The sequence below is a fragment of the Plasmodium gallinaceum genome (assembly GCF_900005855.1).
Source record: "Plasmodium gallinaceum strain 8A genome assembly, contig: PGAL8A_v1_76, whole genome shotgun sequence".
NCBI classification, from domain to species: domain Eukaryota; phylum Apicomplexa; class Aconoidasida; order Haemosporida; family Plasmodiidae; genus Plasmodium; species Plasmodium gallinaceum.
Window position 1 is genome coordinate 463,515 of NW_021628238.1, and position 24,810 is coordinate 488,324.

The 24,810-nt window shown below is 17.8% G+C and overlaps 8 protein-coding genes across 8 annotated transcripts; 2 read left to right on the plus strand and 6 right to left on the minus strand.

Annotated features, from left to right (window-relative positions):
* Nucleotides 1-838: 838 nt before the first annotated feature.
* PGAL8A_00202300 (conserved Plasmodium protein, unknown function) lies at nucleotides 839-2,443 on the minus strand (the record flags this gene model as incomplete). The annotated part of the gene is made up of 1 exon (XM_028670716.1): nucleotides 839-2,443. One exon carries the CDS (start codon nucleotides 2,441-2,443, stop codon nucleotides 839-841), a length of 1,605 nt encoding a protein of 534 aa, XP_028527441.1.
* Nucleotides 2,444-3,744: 1,301 nt separating this feature from the next.
* Nucleotides 3,745-5,763, plus strand: PGAL8A_00202400 (conserved Plasmodium protein, unknown function; the record flags this gene model as incomplete). Its single annotated transcript, XM_028670717.1, has 2 exons — nucleotides 3,745-4,114; nucleotides 4,280-5,763. 2 exons carry the CDS (start codon nucleotides 3,745-3,747, stop codon nucleotides 5,761-5,763), a joined length of 1,854 nt encoding a protein of 617 aa, XP_028527442.1.
* Nucleotides 5,764-6,372: 609 nt separating this feature from the next.
* On the plus strand, nucleotides 6,373-6,944 carry PGAL8A_00202500 (U6 snRNA-associated Sm-like protein LSm5, putative; the record flags this gene model as incomplete). The annotated part of the gene is made up of 3 exons (XM_028670718.1): nucleotides 6,373-6,433; nucleotides 6,605-6,684; nucleotides 6,768-6,944. 3 exons carry the CDS (start codon nucleotides 6,373-6,375, stop codon nucleotides 6,942-6,944), a joined length of 318 nt encoding a protein of 105 aa, XP_028527443.1.
* A 327-nt stretch (nucleotides 6,945-7,271) lies between these two features.
* PGAL8A_00202600 (conserved Plasmodium protein, unknown function) lies at nucleotides 7,272-9,804 on the minus strand (the record flags this gene model as incomplete). Its single annotated transcript, XM_028670719.1, has 2 exons — nucleotides 7,272-9,442; nucleotides 9,681-9,804. 2 exons carry the CDS (start codon nucleotides 9,802-9,804, stop codon nucleotides 7,272-7,274), a joined length of 2,295 nt encoding a protein of 764 aa, XP_028527444.1.
* Nucleotides 9,805-11,071: 1,267 nt separating this feature from the next.
* On the minus strand, nucleotides 11,072-13,504 carry PARN (poly(A)-specific ribonuclease PARN, putative; the record flags this gene model as incomplete). The annotated part of the gene is made up of 1 exon (XM_028670720.1): nucleotides 11,072-13,504. One exon carries the CDS (start codon nucleotides 13,502-13,504, stop codon nucleotides 11,072-11,074), a length of 2,433 nt encoding a protein of 810 aa, XP_028527445.1.
* Nucleotides 13,505-14,818: 1,314 nt separating this feature from the next.
* PGAL8A_00202800 (conserved Plasmodium protein, unknown function) lies at nucleotides 14,819-20,047 on the minus strand (the record flags this gene model as incomplete). Its single annotated transcript, XM_028670722.1, has 1 exon — nucleotides 14,819-20,047. One exon carries the CDS (start codon nucleotides 20,045-20,047, stop codon nucleotides 14,819-14,821), a length of 5,229 nt encoding a protein of 1,742 aa, XP_028527446.1.
* A 1,139-nt stretch (nucleotides 20,048-21,186) lies between these two features.
* On the minus strand, nucleotides 21,187-22,351 carry PGAL8A_00202900 (dephospho-CoA kinase, putative; the record flags this gene model as incomplete). The annotated part of the gene is made up of 2 exons (XM_028670723.1): nucleotides 21,187-21,316; nucleotides 21,657-22,351. The coding sequence occupies 2 exons, from the start codon at nucleotides 22,349-22,351 to the stop codon at nucleotides 21,187-21,189; spliced, it is 825 nt and encodes a 274-aa protein (XP_028527447.1).
* A 1,213-nt stretch (nucleotides 22,352-23,564) lies between these two features.
* On the minus strand, nucleotides 23,565-24,737 carry PGAL8A_00203000 (zinc finger protein, putative; the record flags this gene model as incomplete). The annotated part of the gene is made up of 1 exon (XM_028670724.1): nucleotides 23,565-24,737. The coding sequence occupies one exon, from the start codon at nucleotides 24,735-24,737 to the stop codon at nucleotides 23,565-23,567; it is 1,173 nt and encodes a 390-aa protein (XP_028527448.1).
* Nucleotides 24,738-24,810: the final 73 nt, after the last annotated feature.

Below are 24,810 nucleotides of genomic sequence, written 5' to 3' on the forward strand. Positions count from 1 at the left end.
ATTATAAAAAATTTAAAAAATAAAGTTTGAAAAAATACCTTATAACATAATTATTATGCATTTTAAGATTGATGAAAAAACTTTTTTAAAATAGTTAAATTTTATACAAAAATAATTTTACACATAAAAAAAAAAAAAAAAAAAAAAAAATACATAAATACACGTATATATAAGTACATGTTTATTTAAGCTATTTTTTAATTGTTTAAAAAACAAAATTGTCAGCGTAATACATATTTAATATAATTTAATATATAAAAGATATAACAAAGAATAAAAGAGATCAAAAATTTTTTTATTAAATTTTTTGCAATATACCTGCTAAGATAATTTTTCTTAATAACTCTAAAAAAGAATGAGAGAAAAAACTTTAATACAATATTTAATATATATATATATATATTATTTATAATATATTGCTATATAAATAAATAAAAGAAAATAATTTTCAAATTAAATCACAAAAAAATATGATAAAAATTTATTTATATGTATATTAAACAACTATATTATCTACGTCAAAAATATTTAAAATAACTCTCCTTAAACTAAAAATATAGATATATTTAAAATATTATACTTAAATACTTTACTAAAGTTCAGCTTTTCATTATAATTATTTATGACTGTGTAAATACAATGATTTTTTTTTTTTTTTTATTAAAAAAAAAAAAGACTTGTTATAAATGATAATTTTCATTTTTTCAATTGAATTACAATTTATTTTTTTTTTTTTATATAAACATCAATATTTTATGTTAAAAACACTCCAATAATAAATTTAAAAATTGTTATAATAAAACATATATATATATATATCTTCATAAATGATTCACATTTATTTATCGTTGTTAAATTCTGGGTCTTTTATGTGTAATTTTGCGTCAAATGGTTGTTTCATTTTATTACATACAATTAACAATAATCTAGCTTCAATTTCTTGACTTTGATTTTTAAACATATAAATATCACCTGGGCTAATTAACAATTGCATATGTTTTTCACATTCAATAACATTATTTTTTATTCCTGTATCAATAAAAAAGTTATTTGAATGACAATCTAAAACAAGAAAAGTCATAAATCCATATGAATTTTTTACGGGACCATATGTTGTTTCAGTATCAATTAAAATAATTGCCATTCCTCCCCCTTTACTTTGGTAGTTTAAAGGTATACATGTTACACCATTTTTTATATTGTTTTTAAAGTTTTTTTCTAATTGTATAATTTCATTTGGTGACTTTTTCATAAAAGAAGTATTTTCTTGTATAGAAGTTTTAATTATTTTAAAAACACTTTTATTTTCTTCTTCATATTCTCCTTTATTTTTTTCATTTATACTACCTTTTCTTGATATTTGATTATCACTATTTCTACTATAATATTTTCTTATATCATTTTGTTTTAATTTATCATTCATATTATTTATAGACGCCACTTCACTTGCTTTAGGTCTTCCTCTTCTTCTTTTTACTTTATTTTCTTCTTGTGTATTATTTTCATTTTTATTATGAAAGCTATTTGTTTTCGTTATAACATTATTTATTGAATTTTGCTGTTGCATTTTTTCTCTTAATAAACGTGCTCTATACTCTTCCATCTCTTTTTTTTTTCTTCTCTTTCTTTTTGGTTTTATTCTAGGATCATTATTTATATTTGCATTATTATTATTATTAGAGGTAGTAATAGTAGCAGTCGTATCATTATAGGATGATTTATTAAAACTTTTTTCCTCATGCTTATTTTTATTATTATTACTATTATTATTATTATTATATGTTTCTTCTTCATTCTCATCCTCCTCTTCATGTTCTTTCTCCTCTTCTCGTAAATGTTGCTCATATTTATTTTTTGATTGTCTATTATATTTTTGAGACTTATTATCATCATCGTTCTCTTCTTCACTTCCTTCTCCCTCTTCATCATATTCCTCTTCTTCGTTGTTATTTTGTTCTTCCTCATTTTCTTTCTGTTTTTTTTTTTCCATTTCTCTCTGTTTCATCCTTTCCATTAATATTTCATGCTTCTTTCTTCTTTTTCTTTTTTTTAATTTTTTTTCTAGCTCTTCTTCATTGTGTTTTTCATTAACAACACTAGAATAATTTTTAAATTTATTCAAATTATTTTCATTAATTGATAGAGGCTTATTAGGTTCGTTTCCTATATTATTTTTTAAATGAATGCTATTAATATTTTTATCTTCATTATTATCCGTCTTGTTTATATTTTTTTTATTTAATATGTTTTGTACATTTCTTACTGTAGCCAATCTGTCTTTTAATGGCAAATTTTTTATTCTGTCATTTTCATTACTTGCATTTGCAGATATGGATCTTGTTAAAATATTATTATTTTTGTTCAAGTTATTATTAATAGGTTTACTAATGTTTTTAAGATTATTTGAATTATCTAAAAATGCTGCTGAAAAAACATTAAACATTTTTGTATTTTTATATGATCTAATGCATTAAGGCATTATCGTTTTTAAATAAAAATTAATGGAATTCCATGTAAAAAAAATATCCAAATGATTTTTTTTTTTTTTTTTTTTTTTTTTTTTTAAATGAAAATAATTTCTTTAAAAAAAAAAAAGTAAAAATAAATTTAAATTAAAATATGCAAAATATTTATCTTTAAACTATAACAAATTAAATTTTATTATTTTTAGTTTTATGTATTCAAATGTTCCTTAAAAAAAAATATAAAAAATAAAAAAAAAAAAAATTTTTTTTTAAAATATTTATGGAGTGTGCAATTTTCAATATTTTGCTTTTTCATTAGAAAAAAATTTTATATTCATGAAAAAAAATTTACAATTTAAATAAAAATAAAAATATTAAAAATAAAAATATATTTTTTAAACTTCTGACATTTATGTTAGCTTATCTTTTTTATTTAATTTTACTTCATTCTCTTAATAAATATATATACGAAAAAATTATGAAAATGTGTATATTTTCAAAAGCCTATTATTTTATATATTATTAATTTTATTCGTTTAACATTTTAAATATTTTTATTATAGAATCTAAAGATATGAGAATATTTAGGAAACAAAAAAAAAAGTTAATTATTATCTATCATCACAAAATAAACAGATATATGTATATGCAAATTTTCTTAAAAATTAAATAAGATTCATAATCTTTTAATTTTTATTATTATACAAATATATGTTTTATAAAAATTTAAAAAAATATCAAATTACATATTTAAAATAACCCAAACGAGTGTAATTTAAAATAAAGGAAATAAAATGAATAATGGAGAAATTAAAAAAAACGTCAAATTAATACAATTAAAAATATTCAAAATTAAGAAGTAAATTCAATTAAATTTTTCTTCTGAATTTAAAATTTCCTAAATAGGGATGTTTTTCATTAAAACAAAATATGTTTATACATATTTTATTTTTTTTTAATTATATCAAACGATTCTTATCAAATGAAATATTAAACAATATATGCATTATAGATAAAAAAAAAAATTAAAAATATAAAAAAATTGTTTAATATTTTATTTTATTCTTTTTTTTACTAAATTATAAAAAAAAAAAAGTTAAAATGCTATGGTTCTCATAAAAAAAAAAAAAAAAAAATTTAAATAAAATAAAGATTTATTACATATAAGTTTATTAGATATAAGTTGATCTTATTTAAAGCAATGTAAGAAAAATGTTAATAAAAAAAAAAAAAAAAAGATAATGTAAAACAAAAAGTAAATGAAAAATATATATGAAAAATGAGGAAACTTTTAAATACTGCTATTATGGACCTAAAAGTAAAAAGGAATAGTTTAGAATCAAAAATATTTAAAGATAACTTAAAATCATTAATTATAAAAAATATAGATAAATTTGAAAATGAAGAGGTTCTTAAAATTATAGAAAAATACAATGAAAAAAATTACAAAGACGATAATATATTAAAATGTAGTTATGACGCTTTTAAAAACAATATACATAGATATTCATTTGATCAAATTAATAAAATTTTGAGATTATACAATATATCTCAAATTAAAGACATTCAATTTAATATATCAGTTTTTAATTATATAATAAAAAGATTAGATGCAATAACTCCATCTATAATTGTTAATATTTTTCACAGTAATAATATTCAAAAAAAAAAAAAAATATTATATCTATAAATCATATTAATTAGATGAAACAAATTTTGTTTTTGATTTCATTTAATTTTTAAATGTATTCTTCATACAAGCGATTGTAACTTGGTTTTAATGTTTTTTATTTTATTTTTTTTTTTTTTTATAGATTTAGTAAAATCTGGATTAAGAGATTACAAAAGTATTAATATAATAAAAGATCATTTTATTAAAAATATTGATAAATTTAATAACTTAGATTTAACAATTATTTTAAGTTCTTTTACCATATTACAGGAAGAGTTATTAAAGAAATCTACAAATTCATACACTAATGAAAACTCTAATAATATTATTTGTAAAGATTCATTAAATTCTTCTGATAATAATGATATATTTACATTAATTTTGAATAAAATAAAAAATGATGAATATATTCATAATAATTTAAGTGTTGTCAATTCTGTTTTAATATTAAATATGTTAAGCCGAGTAAATATTTGCAATTATGAAATTTTTAAATTTTTTACTAAAAAATATTTTAAAAATTTAAAGGAAAAAGATTTAGAACCACATCATTTTACATTATTACTAAATTCCTTTGCTAAATGTAATATACACATTAACATTATGAAATATATCATTAAATATATGAATAATGATAATTTTATTAATCATTTATCATATGTGAATATTACGAATGCGGTTCATTATATGGCAAAATTTAATTATAAAAATAAACACTTTTTAATGAATTTAAAGAATAAGGTGATTGAAATAATTGATGATATTCCCCAAAGAGAATTTAGTAACATTATATGGTCATTATCTAAGCTAAAAATTAGTGATAATTATTTTTATTTAGTTTCTTTTAAAAAAATTAAAAAAATTATTGACTCATTAGATATGATGTCAATTGCTCAAATTTTAGATGCCATGAGAAGAAGGAAAAACTTAGTTAATAAAACGGATCAGAATTGCAATTTGAAGGAAAACAATTTAAAAAATGATATAAACAACAAATCAACGGATCAATTTAAAAAATCCACTAAAATAGATAACAATCTAAATAATAATAATTTGGAGAATGTTGTTTCTACAGAAAATGAATATAATAAAGAAATAGGCGATATAAATAATAATAATTTGGAGAATGCTGTTTCTACAGAAAATGAATATAATAAGGAAATAAGCGATAAAAACAATTACTACAAAGAAAAAAACTCCGAAGAGATAGAAGAGGAAATATATGAGAAAAATGACAATAAAGATGAACTGTCACAAAATGGATTAAAGCAAAAAATAGATGAACTAAAAGAAAACAAAATAGATATATATAATATATCTGAAGAATATGAAAAGGATATTACTGATTTATTAGTAAAAAAGTATTTAGAGCATATTGAAACTTGTTCTCTTCATGTATTAACACAAGTTCCATTTTGTTGCCTACAATTAAACTATACTAATTATGATGTTTATTATAAATCCCTTGAAACTTTAAAAAAGAAAAGAAATTATATAAGCACTTTAAATTTAATATACGCAAAATATTTTGTTAGACTTTTTATTGAAAAACAAGAAAATAATTTTCAAAAATTGCCTCGTTCTCTAAAATGTTTTGCTAAAGATATTATGAACTGTGATAATTGATGAAGCATTACATACATTCATTTTATTATTATTTTTTTTTTTTTTTTTGAATTTTTACTTTTGTTAAAATTTTTTATATTATTTTTTTTTCCAATATTTTTATTATTTTATTAAGTTTTATTTATTATTATTTAGAATTACAGGTGTATTTTTTTTATTTTTCTTTTGAATATTATATATGCATGTTTTAATATCATATTTATAAGTTTTACTTCTTTTTTATTGAATTTATTATAAAATTGTTGTGATAATATATTTTTTACTATTTATTTATTATTTTTTTTTTTAATTAATTTATATTAACTTTATTTTTTATTTTAAATATTATTATTTTAAAGTTAACTCAGATTTAAAAAAAAAAATACGTAAGTAAAATTAAAATAGAAAATAAATATATGACAAAAAAAAAAAAAAAATAATAAAATAAAACAAAATAAAATAAAATAAAATAAAAAAAATGAAAATATACTTCATAAATTAAAATATTATCATTTTAATATTATTTTTATATATGCTATAATAAAAACTCTAAAAAATAGTATATATAAATATATATATATATATATATTATTAAATGAAATTTTCTAAAAGTTACGTAATTTAATAAGAATGGCTACAATAAGTAGTTCAGAGACATTTTTACCACTTGCTTTAATGGATAAATGTATTGGTAAATATGACAATATAAAAAGAAATTTAATTTATTTTGTTTATTTTTACTTATTTATTATATTATTTTAAAAAGATAAAAGAAAATAAATTATTTTTTAAAAATTTTTATAGTATAATATATTAACGTTTCCTTATTTTATAAATTATCTTGATATAATTTTTTTTTTAGGAAGTAAGATATGGATAATGATGAAAGGTGATAAAGAAATTGTTGGAAAATTAGTTGGCTTTGATGAATATGTTAATATGGTAATTTGAAAAAAGAAATTTAATAAATTAATAATTTATTATTTTTTTTTTTTTTTAATTTTTGTAAAATTTTAAATATATAGGTATTAGAAGACGTAACTGAATATACATATGTAAATAATGTTAAAAAAGTAAATAAAATAAAAAAATTATTATTAAATGGTTTAAATATAACAATAATGGTTCCTGGAGGAACACCAGTTAATTATTATGATTATGAAGAAAAATTAGAAGAAAATATTGATGACAAAGCTAGCTAAATTAAAAGTCAATGAATTCCTATTAATTTGTATTATTTAATTGGCTTGTATCACTTTTTTATATGCTTTTAATTATATAGTTTATAAAATTATTTTTTTTTTATAATAATTTAAATTCATTTTTGTTTTTCGTTTTTAAGTGTATTTTTTTGAAAGAAAATTAAAAAATAGACACATACAACAACAAAAAAAAAAAAAAAAAAAAAAAAAAAAAAGTTAGTAAAAATAAAATATATTTATATACTTTTATTAAAGGAATTTTTTTTTTTTTTTTTTATTCTGATATGTATTTATGAAAAGAGTGAAAGTATTAATTTTTTATTTTAATCAAAATGGTACAAAAATCCATAAAACAATAGATCCATCTGGCCATCCATTTGAAGTTGCAATAATGTTTTGATTTTTAGGATATGTGTCAACACTAGTTAAAAAAGAAATATTTTTTTTAAATATTTTTTGATTTGTTTCATTATAGTAAAATTGAGAATTATCAATATAATAATTTGGTAAGTAAAGATTACTTATAGAATTTACATGAAAACCTGTATATATATCATATACATGTGCATAAGTATCAATAGAAGGAATTATACATTTATCTCCTGCAATGCAAGAATAAAACTTTGGGATATGAGTATCATTATATATAATTTCTGATAAATGATAATATAGAATGTTTTTATTATCTATATTTGTCTTATTGTTTTCTTTTTCGTTACTTATATAATCATTAAAATTTAAATTCTGATAATGCTTTTTAACACAATTATGATTTTTTTTTAAACTTTCATTTAGTTCTTCAAAGGGAACAAGATTCATATATTTAAAATTATCTATAAATAGAGACCATGTAGGTTCTAATTTTTTATTAACATGTTCATAAAATGTGTTAGTTCTTATTATGTTTTCGTCATATATGCTTGAATCACTATTGGAACAACTATATTCAGAATCATTCATCCCTTCATTTGAATAATTATTATTAATGTTTTTATTTTCATCATTACTTATTTTTTTATTTAATTCGTTTACAATTTTAATTTGTTCTTCTAAATCTTCATTTTCATATAAATTTCTAATGTTACAAGATATCAATTCATTATCATTATATGCTTCATTAAAAAAATTGTCTTCATGGATATTTTCATTATATGTTTTATTTTCTGTTTTATTATCATTTTCTAAATTATTTAAATAATAGTTTCTATAATTTTTTAAATATGTTTTCATATTTTTAGCACTCTTTTTATTATTCATATATATAAAATCAAAAATCTTAGAATATTTAGATTTATTTGTACTAATGATATATTTATTATTATGACAAAACATACAATGTGTAATACTTTTCTCTTCATCACTGAATGATTTAATTATATTATTATTCATATCATATAATCTAATATACCCATCATATCCACTAGTCATAAAAATGTTATTAAATTTATCTTTTGAAAGATCAAAATTTAGGGAAGAATAAGAAATAGATGAGCATGAAGAAGAAAAAGAATTATTTTTATTTTCATCAGTACAGTTGTTTTCTTTTGTTTCTTTTCTATGTTTTATACTATATGTATCATCTCTTTTTTTTTTTTTTCTTTTTTTTTCTTTTTTTAATTTAAGGTAGTTTTCATGATCTATAGTTTTATTGAAACTTATGCTTGTTATAGTATCTTCATGGGAACATATAGATGCATAAGGATTCTTGTTATCTAGAAACAACACTTCAGAACTAGTTTTATTGTAGTTACTTTGATTCATATTGAATAGGTTCATTCTAATATCCCATATTTTTAATACTCCATCTCCTCCTCCAGAATAAATTAAGAAATTACTTATATTTGGAACTGATAAACATGAAGTTATATATTCATGAGAATCTTTAATGAGAAATACTGATTTATTTATAATTTCATTTAAATTATTTATTTTAATGCAATTTAGATCTATCATATTTATATTATTTTTTATTAGATCATTGTAATTATATATTGGAACATAAATTAATTTATTATTTGTAAAATCAATATGCTTAGTTTTATATGGCGCATAAATATTTTCTAGAGTATTATCATTTAAAGCACTATTTGTTTCCATAATATTGTTATTAAGACAGTTTGCATTTTTATACTTTTTCTTTTTAATTATATTTGGTATTGAAACATCAATATATTTTGAAATATTATTATTACATACTTTTTTGTTCTCATATATATCAAATATTTCTATTATTCTATTATCACCACATGCATATATATATTTATCATTATCACTTATTGCTAAATCTTTTATATTATCAATTTGAGTACATATTTTTGTTAATAGTTTATTTTCGTATAAGTCATATAAATAAATATTACCATTAGATCCACACCCTGCTATATATTTTCCTTGTGGAGAAAAACAAACTCTATTAATACCATATTTATTATCATGATAAATATCAATATTACTTTTATTGAAGTCATCTCTAACATAGTTTACATTATTTGTTTCTTCTGTATAAAAGTTTTATTATTTATTAAAATATTTTAACTATATTTTTTATTATATTATATAAACATTAAATAACATCTCTATGTACATATATATATATATATATTTTTAAAGGTTTACTTTTATGTAAATTTTTATAAACTTATATTTATATATATGAATTTTAAAAAATATAGTTTCAATTTCATTTTTCTATTATTTTATTTATTTTTTTTTTTTTTTATTTCTTTTTAGGCATACCATTATAATTTTTGTAATCATTATTGATGTACTTATTTGTTCCACCAAATTTTATAACTGGTATATACTTTCCTTTTATTCTCTCGCTTATATCTCTAAACTTTTTAGTATCGCTATCATTCATGTTTCATCATATTTCAAAAAAAACAAAAACAAATTTTATACAAAAAAAAAAAGCATTTTATTTTGTTTTATTTATTTGAATATCCAAAATTCTTTTACTTATATTTTTATCTTTAATATATATGGAGAGTTTTTTTTTTTTTTTTTTTTTTTTTGTATCAAAGTTTTTTTACTGTTAATGTTTTTACTTTATTATTTTAATTCTTTCATTATCGATAAATTTATTTTTTATTTTATTAAATTTTTAAAAATGTAATAATCGTTTAAAAATAAAAAAAAAAAAATAATTACATTTCTGTAGATTATAGAAATCATAATTTCTAATTTAAATTANNAAAAAAAAAAAAAAAAAAAAAAAAAAAATTGGATTGTTTATAATTTTTTTTAAAATCATACAAAAATTACATTTTAAAATTTTTGGATACTTAAGAAATATTTGGTATAATATATACAAATAAAATTAATCTACATAAATAAAAATTCGTATTTTTTTTTTATGAAAAAATATTTTATATATTTAAAAACAATATAAAATATTTAATTATATTTGAATGAATATAATTAAAAAATGTTATCCTTTTTATTTTTTAGATGTAATAAAATTTTCCAATAATTGATATACTTTTAGGATATTATTAGTGTATATTTTAATATTAATTCTACATACTAATAATATATGTATTTTTATTCTCCATTAATTTACGTTAATTTTCTTTAATTCATTAATAATTATCTTTTTAAAGTTTTTTTTGTGTAATTTATTTTTCATAAATAATTAAATAAAAAAGCAAATAATTTATTAATTAAAACAATATATTTTTTTTTAAAATAGATATTCCAAGCAAATATATTTATTTATGAAGATTATTTCTCAAATAAAAATATAAACATGAATAATAATTTATGTAATAAATATACTAGAATAATTATAATTAAAAAAAAAAAATTTTTTTTGTTATCAATATATATATATATATATATATCAATTTACTAATATAACAAATCAACATAGTTTAAGAATCTGTTGTATTTTATTAAAAAAAAAATAATACAAATTAGCTTTTTTGAAATAAAATAAAACAAAATAAAATATTTTTTAAAAAATTATTAAAATTTGTAAGATGGTTTAGTATAATTTAAAAAGAAATATAAAAAAAAATTAATTATTGTATATTTCATTATTTTGTCTTCTGTTTTTTTTTTTTTTTTTTAATTTACATATACCATAAGTATATTTATATTTTTCTTATCTTTTAATTTAATTTTAATTATTTTGATTTAAATTTATTTAAATATTCTTCATATGTACACAATTTAAACTGAGGATTTTTTAACATTTTGTAAATCATTTTTATATTTTTAGCATCATCATCACTTTTTGCTATTATCCAGCACGATTGATCATCTACCTTACTTAATGTTATCCATATTGGTGACCATATTTTCATTATTTCCCATTTTTTAAAATAACTTGGATAATCATACATATAAAAGTGTCTTGCCATTTCATAATTTTCTGTACTAGTTAGAGAGACAACATTCGGTTGTGTTTTTACAATTTTTATTTTATTAGACATACTTAAAAAAATATCAAAAAAACATTTTAAATTTTCATTTATTTTATTTTTTTTGTAAAAATATATATCTTTCCACATTATATTGTTTTTTTTTAAAATATAATGACATTGAAATATAAAAAGTAAACAAGTTAAAAGACTATCGTAACCAGCATTATGTTCATCACTACTTAGAATATTCCTTTCATCTGAGTTATTTATAAAAGAACATGTGTTTCTATTAGAGTAATTATTATTATATTTTTCTTCTATACTTACGTATTCTTCATTGTTATTTTCATCATTACTTTTTTTCTTTTCTTTAACATATTCTTCTTCTATGAGATTATTATTACTATTTATTTTTTGATTAAAAATTACTTTATTTTTTACATTTATAAATGGAACAAAACATTTTGGGAGATCAAAATAATCATTCATAAAATTAAAAAAAAAATCAAAATCATTACTTGAAGAAATTAAAGAAGCCATATACTCACATAAACCTTTTAATGTTGCTGGTCCATTTAATGCATATAAATATTCATTAGTTTCATTTATAAATTTCGTGTCAAATGTATATGGAAATAATTGAGTCCATTTTTTTTTAAATTCATTAATAGATTTTGGTAGGTCATGATAAAATGTCTGATATATGTGTAGAATATCATAAAAGCAATTATGACCTATGATTATTTTCCTATTTTTTATAATTTCATCAAATAATAATCTTACACCTATAATTTTATTTATCTTCTCTATTTCTAACTCAAAAGCTTTTATTTGTTCTTTGTACGAATCTTTTTCTGTTCTATAAATTGCTAAATGCTTTTTATCGTTAACTTTAATTGATATACAAAAAATTGAATTAAAATATTTAGTTATTAACGTATGTGCAAGTAGTCGAAGATATGGATTTTCTACTTCTATGTATAAAGGATAATTAGAGATATCATTAGTTTTATCTTCATCGAATTTATCATTCTCTTTATCGTAGTTAATGATATCTTGATTATAGCAAAATGAACTGTTATCATCATTATTAGAATTGTTACCGTTATTCTTGTCATCTTTATTGATCTTATTGCTCATAATATTTTTATAAGCAAAATTTTCTTCCAAACTTTTGTCATATGAAGAAGTGCAATTTTCGTTTATGTTGTAAGGGTCATAATTTTTAAGTTCATTTATTTCAATATCAGTATTTCTAACATTTGAAGATAGTTCTTTCTCATCCTTTGATTTACCTGAATCCTGCATATTTTTATAATTTATGGATTCTATTTTGATATTATTTTTTTTATCTATTTCATTAGGGCAATTATTTTTTATGTTTAAACTGCTACTACTATTTAGCCATATACCAATTTTCTTTATTATTTCAATAACTGCATCTTTATCTTCTTCATCAACAATTTTATTATTTTCTATTTCATTAATAACTTTATTTATATCAATCTTTTCTTCATAATTACTGGTTTTTGTATTACATTTGTTCAATAAGCTTTTTAATTCATTTATTTTTTCAATAACACTTTTTTTTTTTTCTTCTTCTTCATTTGGTCTTAAGTAACTTACACCATTAAATATCCACTCGTTAAAATCAAAATTATTTTCTTTTAAAAAAATTAATGTAGTAGTTGATACACTAAAATATTTATTTTCTTTTGGAAAAACATAAATACAATAAGGAGATATATTCCACTCCTGATAATTATTTATGTCATTTCCTTTGTTTTTCTCTTCTATATTATTTATAACTTTTATATTATGTAGATTTTTTTTTGTTATTTTATTTTCTTTGGGATTATTTATCTTTTCTATTATGTCATTTTTTTTTGCAATTGTTATTCCTATTTGACATGGAAAGAATGACTTTGCACCATAACAATGCGCTTCATAACTTGAATCAATAGAAATGTATCTTTCATCTTTTAAATGTAATCCTGTATATTCAACATCAATAGAGACGAAATCACAATCATTAATCTTATCTATTATTTCTTTATGAATGTTATTCCAATTATTTATGTTAACACTAGTAATTTTAGAATATCTTCTTTCTAATATATTATATCTCGTATAAGAGTTATTTTTTTTTAAAACAAAATTTTTCAATAAATAATTTAATACATTTAACATCATATAATTATTTTATGTCATAAATAAAAAAAAATAAATAATAATTTCGCATTTCAGATTTAAAAAAAAAACTTAAATTCCTTTTGTTCTTTAAATAATGTAAAGATAAAATATACAAAAAATAAATGATAATGATTAAAATAATAATCAAATACGGCAGTATTAAAAAAGTTTATATTAATAACATGTGCTATATTTATATTTTTTAAATTAAATTTATAGGTTAAATAAAAGAAAAATAATTTTATAAGTTTACTACTTTTCTTTTTTTTTTTTTTTTTTTTTTTCTTTTTTAATTAAAAATAAAAATGTAGATATAAAATATATTAAGGTATCCATAAGATAAAAAGAAATTTAATAATTACAAAAATATTTTTTATAAAATTTGTTTTTTAATATAATTAATTTTCAGTTCGTAAAATAAGAATATTTTTTATTTGTAGAAATAATCATTATTAAATATCATAAGATTTATTGAAGATTTAAAACCATATCATTTTGGTTATAAAGGAAAACCGAACTTATAACTTCTTTTTATATATTAATCATACTTCAAAAAGAATATTATAAAATAAAATAATTGCATTCTTATATTTATGTTGAGATTAAGATAATTAAACATTTTACTTTATTTTTAATTAAAATTTATACAGAAATGTAAATTATTTCAATAACCTTTTTTTTGTGTAAAATCAATCAAAATGGATATATATATATATATATATCTATATATATATAATAAAAATATATACATTTTTTTAAGATTTACAAAGATTATTCACAAATAATTTAACAAAATACAAAAAGAAAAAAGAATACTTATATATATCTTAAAAAATATTCATTGTATAGATAAGCATAAATGTGTAAATGAAAAATTTTAAATGTATTACTATCGGAATTACAAAAAAAAAAAAAAAAAAAAAAAGTGAGTAAAAAAAAAAAAAAATGGCTTATAAAAAATTTATAATATTTAATAGTAATTATATTTTATATTTGTCATTTTTAAATATACAATTTTATCTTTTACATTAATTATAAGTGAATATGTTTAAGTTAAACACATAAATAATAATAAATAAAAAATTTATTTATTTACATAAACATAACTGCTTATATATATCTTAATATAAATATTACTTTCTATATTTTTAAATAGGTATATCTAAAAAAAAAAAAAAAAAAAAAAAAAGCAAATGATAGTAAATTTAATTTTAATGTAGGCATAATAAATGAATATAAAATAAAAGAAATATTTATATTGGTTTATTTATTATTATCTTGTAAAAAGTTCTTTTTATTTATATGTTTATTTTTTTAATGTTTTTTGTTTTTCTTATTCATTTCATTTATATTGTTTTCATTCTGATAAATATTTAATGGTATGTTGCTATAATTAGATAAGTTAGTTGTGTTATATAATTGAGATGTATTATCATATTTATTCAAACTACAGTTATTAAAAGAATAATTATTAGATGAATTATCATAGTTATAATTGTAATTATCTATTAAATTTTGCACATTGAATTTATTTTTAACATTTAAATCAATAAGATTGTTTAAATTATTTGTTACACCACTGTTGATGTTATTTCTAATGTTAATTGAATTTTGATCATATAGGTTATTATTATTACCTATATCTATATTTTGGTTAGTACTATTGATATTTTTTGATATATTACTTTCATAATTTAATTTATTATTCATATTTAATTTTAAATCAAAATCACAAATGTTATAATTGCTAATATTATTATGTAGAACATTAGAAGTATTATTCATATGATTTGTGTCTCTTAAATATGCTGTATCTAATATAGAATTATATGAATTCAAATTAGAATTATTAGCATAATTTTTTGGTAAGTTATAAATTGAATTACTATTATTGCTATTATTCATATAACTATTCAATATATTTGAGTATTTATTAATTAGGTAATTATTATTTAAAGTATTATTATTGTTGTAATCTATATTTGTTATATTTATATTATTATTCAAAAAATTTTTATTAGCTTGTGTAGGCATATTACTGAGACTGTATTCATTTATATTATTTTTTTGTAAATTTTTATTATTATCAATATTATTATACAATAAATTATTAAAATTATTAACTATTCTTTTTTTAATAAAATTATTATTATTATCTATTTCATTTATCTTTTGTATATTTTGTGATATGTCATTTATTGAAGTATTTGTGTCATTTAAAAGGTTGTTAGAATATAGTTCTTTTTTATCTAAGTAACAGTTATCACTCATATTTATGTTTTCTATATCTTCATATTCCATTTTGTTATCATTGTTTTTATTTAAATGAATATTTTTATTGATATCCATAGTGTCATCTTGAATTTGTTTCGTTTTCTCTATATTTTCATTTTTCATTTTTGTTCTCGATTCTTTTATCTTAGTCACATAATTATTAAAATCTAATGTGGTTATAAAATGAACAAGGTAAGCATGATTAGAATTAGAACTTATATTTATCATTTCGTTTACAACACAAATAAGTTTTTCATTAAAAGTGTCATTATATTGTAATAATTTTTCAATAACCTGATTTAAATCTTCATTTTTATCATCATAGTTTTCGTTATTTTTATTATCAGTTTCTTCTAAACTTTTATTTTCTTCTTTTTCATTAATCATATCATAATTTAAAATATCTGTAAATAACTCGTTTTCAATTAAGCATTGAAAAAAATAACAAAATTTAAAAGTTATATCAATTAGCTCAATTAACGGAGTAGTTATATTTTGAACACGTAAAAAACATTTTGTTGCTATTTGAGAAATATATAAATCATGAATAGATTTTGTATATTCAAAATCTTTGGATTTATGAATTTGTGTAGTCATTAGTTTATATTCATAATTAATAATATCTTCTTGTAAATATTTAATTAAATGAAAAAAGAAGAATTGCATTTTATATCTAATAGAAAATAAATAAGAAAATAATAAGGTTCCTCTTTTATAATTTAAATATTTATATAAATGCCTATTGTGATAACACAAAATTTTTAAGTTATAATAAATTCTACCTAAAAGAAACAAAAATTGAAATATAGAATTATATGTATATATAGTATTAGTATTGATAATTAAAGCTATTGGCCACGTTAGTTTAAAATATATTTCAATATTATTCCATAAATTCAAACCACTATGAATTTTTATATTTTTATCTATTTGCTTATCATAAAATATTAATGTTTCATTATCTATATCAATTTCAGGAATTTCTATAGGAGATTTATAGGATTGATGAAACCATTTATATATTTCAACTGAACAGTCATACGAGCTAAATAACAATTTTTTTGATTTATGTTTTTTTTTTTTTTTTTTATAATTTATTTTATCTAGTTCATTGGCATTGTTATTATACAAGATAATTTTATTTATATTATTAATTTCTTTTTGTATTATTTCTTTATTTTCTTCATTTTCTATATTAAAAAAATTCTTTTTGTAAACAGTAGATTCAACATTTAATGTTTCTGCATAAAAATTTTTAAACCATTCATTTAACTTACTCTTTTTTTTTAGTAACTTATGTTTAAATAATATTGGACATGTATAAAATCCTATATATGCATTACCAATATCTAAGGTAAAGGCTTGTGTCATATCTAAAGCTCTAATGTGTATAATAGGTTTTATCTTATTTTTCTGATTAATGAAGTTTATATTATATTCATCTAGTTTTTGAATATATACACTAAATGAATGCTTTAAGCAGTTTATTCTCACACGGAATTTAGTTAAAGTATTTTTGTTAATATCAGAAAAAGTTTGTTTATTACTCTGAATTTTTAATACAGGAAGTTTTGTTTGTTTCTTATTATCATGATACATATATTCATTTAACATGTCATCTTCATTTGTTTCATCTATATTATTTTTATTTTTTTTTAAATAATTTTCTTCATTTTCTATATCGTCGTATCTTTTTTTCTTTTCTTTGTTTATGCTACCTTCTAACAATTTATTATTTAAAATGGATTCCTTTGTGTAATCAACAGAGTAGCTGTTATTGTTATGAACAAATGAAGAAATTCCTTTTCCTCCTATATATAGAGATACTTCCACTTCTACGTCTCCTAAAATTACTTCATTTAAATTATTTGAGTATTCATTATTACTATTTATCTTATTTTCCTTTAAATTTTTTTTTTCATCTTTTTTTTCATAAAATTTTACTTTTATTTCAACAGATAAACAATCACCCAAAGATCCCCAATATCCTAAAGAGCTATCTAATAAATCTGTTTTATACAGTAATGGATTCTTTACAGAATGAATAACCAAAGCAAAACATGACCCCACAAGGAAATCATTTTCCATTAATAAATTATTCGTGTTATTATTTATACTATTTTTATTTGTATCGGTTTCTTTTTTTTCTGTGTAAATTGATTTATTATCAAAAAAATTATTAAAATTAACAGAAAAATCAAATCCATGTTTAAATCCTCTTAATATTTGTTGTCTGTAGTTGTTAATACATACACTAAAAATATTATCATAATCATAATACTTTTTTTTAGACAGAGTTTGTATTCCTTTAAAAAAATCATTTAAAACAATTTTCTTATCATAAATATAACTCATACCACCTAATATTAAATTATCATATTTTTCTTTTTCAAAAGAATCATAAGAAAATTTCTTATGGGATATTCTCGGATAAAAATATTTAGAAATGATATTTTCAGCATTACCTGTATCAAACATATATGTATTTGCACTAGTAAAAAAATTAGATTCATTTTCATTATTACTATATTCTGCAAAAAGAGTATTTTCATAATTATCTAATTTTAATTTATCTTTTTTGTTTTCATATTTAGTTTTGCAATAATTTTCTACTAATATGGAAGAATTTTTCCATGCTAAAATTTTTAAAAGAATTTCATTTTTAGAGTTTGGAGGGGTATGCATTAATGACCAAGATTTTTCTAAAAAATAATCATAAAAATCTCCATTATTTAATAAATATATATCTTTAAATAAGTCAAATATTTTAATTAAATTTATATCCTTAACTATATATTTCCATAATTTATAAGCTATTATGCTTCTAATTTTTTCAATAGTAATATCAAATATTTCTTTGCAGTATAAATTTAATGAACCCTTATCTGATTCAGAAGATTTTTCATAAGAAGTATTAGAAGAACTTCTACTTGAATCTGATATGACACTTGTATAGTCACTTTTATCATTTGTATGATTTTCAAGATGCATGTTATAATTTTCATTAGCAATATTCTTTTTATAAGATCTATTAGGTTTTTCATTAAAAGCTTTTGACAATATTTTTGTTATTGAAAACAATTTGATTATATCATTAGTATTCCATTTATTGCTCCTAATTAATATACGTACTGATTTACCTATAAAGAGAATTTTTCTTCCTACAATTTTATCTATACAACATTCAGGAAGATTAGAGATTGATTGAAAAAATAAATAGTTCCATTCAAAATTTAAACTTTGTACATTTGTCAAAGTTAAATTTTCATATAATTCTTCCGGTGATAAAAATATTTTTTTATCATCTGAATAAATAAATTGCCTTTTTTGAATAAAAAATTCATAATATGGATCTATTAATTGGCCATAAAGTATCCATGAAAAAATTTGCTGTAACAATATTTTTCCTAAATTTTTTAAATACTTATAATAAATACTTTTGATTCTTGAATTCCCACTTAAACAATTTTCATACAAATAATCTATAATTTCTTTTGTTTTATTTCTACTTTCCCCTTCCAATACGTTTCGTTCTTCTCTTTTCTGAAATTCTAAATAATTCTTTATGATATTTATTATTATAATTATTTCTTCTCTTTTTTTTTCTAACATTGTTAATATTTGCGTTAATGGAGTATTATTATTATTATTTATATACTCTTCAATTTCACTAATTTTTTTTAAATATTTATTTATAAACTTATTTATTTCATTGCATAAACCATTTGCATAATATCCATATGGATTTACATTATTCAAACTTTTTATATTTTTTAAAATAACACCAAAGTAATTATCTACTTCATTTCTATCTTTAACATTACTTTTTTTGTTAGATGTATTCAAGTTATACTTGCCTTCTCTTTTTTCATTGGTAGATGATTCATATGAAGATGAACTAAATGAAGTTGAACTTACCGTAGTTGACGTATTGTTATCTCTCTCTGAATTTTCATTCGAAATATTAATTTTTTTTTTTTCTTCATTTAATTTATTAAATTTGTGTATATGAGTTAAATTTTTATAAATGGTATTTTTTTTGACTAATAAGCAAAATAAATTTATTATATAAAAATAATAACCTAGTTCTACTATTTCATTAATTATTTTTATTTCTGAATTCAAAAATATGTGAATATTATTATTTACTTCGAATCCATATTCATCTATATTTACATTATTTTCACTTAATGTTCTTTTTTTTTTTTCTACTAAAATAATTATATCTCCTGTTTGTCCTATCAAACTTAAGATTATTTCATGTATCATTTTTAGACTAAGTTTAATTTACTTATATATGTCTTTATTTGTTTATAACATAACGTTTTCAGTTTTTTATAAACATCTTTATTTTTATTTTAATTATTTTTTTTTTTTTTTTTTTTTTTTTTTTTTTTTTTTTTTACACCATAATAATGTATGATATGTTATTTAAGAAATTTATAAAAATAAAGAATAAGATATATATAGTAAAATGATCTATGTGTAATTTTTGTTTATCCTTATTTTAAATTATTCATATGTTTCATTATAAAATAATGGAATTTTATTTAGAATATTAATTTATTGATTATAATAATTTCTTATTTTATCTTTACTCCTTTGTATATGATATTTAAGAATATATTTTAAACAAAAGCATACTATTATTATTTCATATTTTTTTTTAATATAATTATATATATTAAAAAAATGTATTATGCTTAATTTTTTAAAATGTATTTATGTATATATTTTTTTTAGCATTTTTTTCTAATTTATTTTATTTCGTTTTTTTCTGCCATGTTTTCTATTTATTTTACTTCATTTTTATAATTTTATATTTATATTACTTTATTAAAATTTATTTTACTACTTTTTTCTTTTTAGCTTAATTTTATATTATTATTTTTATATATTTGAGTATTTTTTAAAAATGTTTTTTTTTATCAAGATAAATTATTGAAGTTATAAACACCTTACACATAAAAAAAAAAATAGAAAAATCTGCCAAAAAAAATTTTTTTTTTTTTTTTTTCGAAATCAGAATATTTAGAAAAAATTAAATTAATATTTTTATAAAATAAAAAGACTTCAAATGATTTAATAAAAAATATAAATTTTTATATTATATACTTTAGTATAAAATAGAAAAAAATTACTAGTAAAAATTTTTTAAGGTAAATATTAAAACAAAATACAAAAAAAATAAAATAAAATATAATTAAATGCTTTAAAAATTAAAATCTAATATGACATACATAATAAAATGAATTAAAAAAATAAAAAAAAAAAGGAACAAAATATCTTTATAATTCTTGTTTTATATATGAAATGAAAAAATATTTTTTATAATTTTAAATAAAAATTAATAAACAATACTCTTATTTCCCTTGGATTATCATGAATTATTTATATATATATACGAATTAAAAGAAAAAACTTTTTAAATATTTATTATATACTACATCACATTTCATTTGCAAATCTAACAAATCTCCGTCATTGTTTATTATAATATCTGCATATTTTATTTTCTCATCTGTAGGCAACTGATTTCTTAAAAAAAAAAAAAAAAAAAAGATACAAAAATATATGTACATATATATATATATATACAAATATTTATGGAATACAAAAAACAAATATAGTGATATAAAATAAAAAAAAATTGGATTTATATTTATAAAGATAAAACAATCGTTGTATTAATAAAAAAAAAAAAAATTATTTTAACTAAAATAAATTACGAATTACATAAATTAAAAATTAAAGATTTACGTTAATTAAAAACAAAGGTAAAAATCTATAAATAATTAGAAAAATTTACAAACATACAAAAAAAAAAAAAAGACATGTATTCACAAAAAAAAAAAAAAAAAAAAACTTTTTTTATTACTTTATTATACTCATGGCAGTATCATATGTGCAATTTTTATCTCTAGATAATATACGTTTGATTTGATTCCTAACTGATGATTTTAACAATATAACAGGGCTTGTTAATAAATATAATTTTGTTTCTATTAGTAAGGGTGCTTCTATAGCTACATTATATTTAAAATAAAAAAATTTATATTTTAAACATTCTTTAATAATTTGTAAAATTATATAGGTATGTGTAATTTTATTTATATATTTAACGTTTTCTTCATTATTAAAAACAATTTTTCTTAATAAAGTTCTATTAATTGTTTTATCGTTATTTAAAATATCTTCTCCAAAATGTTTTATAATTTTTTTATAACATGTGGATCCCTTTTTATAAATTTTATTTGTAATTTCATCTGCATTAATAACAACAACGTTTTTTTTTTTTAGAAAATTACAAAATGTTGATTTTCCCACTGCTATTCCTCCTGTTATTCCAATTAAACATAAATAGTTCCCTAAAAAAAAATTGAATATCCCAAATAAACCGAAAAATTTATTTATATATATAAGAAAAGTATTCATAATTATTGTGCTGAATAAAGCATAATTGTTATTTTCTATTTTTTTGAATTTATTTTTTCTATTTATAAATCCTATGGGAATTGAACCAAGAGCCAGGAAACATAAAATACATTTATCAAAAAAAGTTATTAAAAACATAATTATTTTTCCATACAATCATATTTTATTTAATAATCTATATTATTTTATTCTGCTTTATTTTATTTCTTTTTAAGATATTTAAAAAAATACACATATATATATATTATACACAATACGAGTATGAGTGATCTTCAAAAAAGGATTGACTTACTAAATATTTCGCAACATTTGATATACCTTGAATATTTAATTATAAATATAAGTACAATTGATACATATGTATTTATGTGTATATAATTATGTTTAATATTTACATAAAGAAGTATTTAAAAAATAAATAAATTTTATAATATATATTTTATAAAATTTATATATTTTTAAAATAAATAAGCATATAATTATATATTTGCGTCATCATGAAATAATAGCATTGCACAAAATGAAAAAGCACAATATTTAAATAAAAATTAATTTTATCATTTAAGATTTTTGTGGCATAAATCTTCGCACAATCTTAATTTTTTTTTTTTTTTTTTCAAATATTACACTAAACATTATTTTAATGTTTGTTTTTTATTTTTTAAAATTAAAAAAAAATTTTACAAAAATTTATAAAATGTTTTATAAATTTATGAAAATTTAACTGTAAAGATACTTTAGTGAAAAATAAAAAAAAAAATATTAACAAACTATCTTTACATTAATTTTAATTTTTGTTTTATATTTTGGAATTTATAAAAAAAATATATATATATATATATATATGTAGAATTTTATTTTCATAATAAATCCGTGATACTAAATTTTGATTAAAAAAAAAATAAAATGAATATTCATTTAACTAAAAAAAAAAAGAAAAAAATATCTATATATTTTAATTAAGAAAATAAAATTAAATTATATTATATATATTATTATGCTATTAAGTGTATTCGTATATAATAAAATAGTACAATTTATAATAAAAATTATATATGTAAATTTATATTAATAGGAAGTATAGTAAATTTAAAAACATTTCTACAATCTAAAAAAAATATATTAATAATTTTTAATAATATTAAAAAATATAAATTTTAAAAATAAAATACTTTAAAGGATTTATATTAAGGTAAATATTAATATATATATATATATATATATATTTTGTATCTTAAAAATAAGTTCAAAATATATATGTAAACATTAGTAGATAATTAAAATATTGCAATTAATAGATGAAAAAACAACAAGAAAAAAAAAAAAAAAAAGGGGATATAAAAAATTTTATTTAGTTGGAAACCTTTTTTTTAATTATGAGATCAATAATATTTTGTGCAGCGTTCATAATTCCACTTAATTGTAATCCACATTTAATGCACTTTTTATTTTTTTGAAACATTTCAATAAAACATTTTTCACAAAAATAATGTAAACATTCAGTAACACTTGGATTCATTTCTAGTTTCCATTTTTTTTTACATTTTAAACATGCAAAAGGAAGAAAATTTTCATCATCACTTGAATTTGTATCAGATAAATTTTCTTTCTCTGAGGAAGACGACAGTACAGATGAAGATGATATAGATTTTTCATTATTCTTATTCTCATTCTCATTCTCATTTTTTTCTTCATTATTATCATTTAAATTAATTAATGTTTTTTCCTTTTCTTTTAACTTTTTTAACATTTTTTCATTCCATTTTTCTAATTTTTCTTTTCTTAAAGCTTCATTTCTTTTTCTTTTTTCTTCATATTCTTGTTCAATCTTCCAACCACTTTTATAGTCACTTCTATCATGCAAATAAATACAGGTATCCCCAAAACCACAATATCCTGTCTCTTTATAATCTTTACATATACAGGGTTCATAATCAATTCTTAAAGTCATTCTAACATTTGCTCCGCTACTTCTTACAGGTCCATATAACCCCGTAAACTTATTTTTAGCTAAATTATCTTTTTTTATCATTAATGCTTTTTCATAAGCATCTTTACCTCTATAAATATTGTCTTTTAAATTTCCTTTTAATATTTCTTCTCCTATTTTAATATTTCTTTCCATTATTGCTCTATGATCATGTCTGGTATCTTGATCTATTTCATAACTCCCATAATTTTTTGAAACATTAATATCACCCTTGTATATATTATCCTCTCTATTTGTATTCACTTCTTTAATATCTTCACTTTTTGATTGTATCAATTTATTTTGCTTTTTTAAATGTAAAGACTTTTCTTCGTTCATTTTTTTTAATTTTTTTTTAAATAAATATTTACAAACTACATCGTCATCACTATTTTCCTTATCTTTTTTATTCTTTTTGTTTTGAAGTATATCTTTTTCGTCAACTATATTATTTTCTTCTTTTTTTATATTTTCTCCATTGTTCTCATCTTCATTTTTTATATCTTCTATCTTTTTTCTATTTTTTAAATTATTTAAAGATCTTTTCTTAAACATTTTTTCTTTTCCTCTACTTTTATAAAAAATTATATTATTTTTTTCGTTTATGTCACTTTTTACTTAAATACCA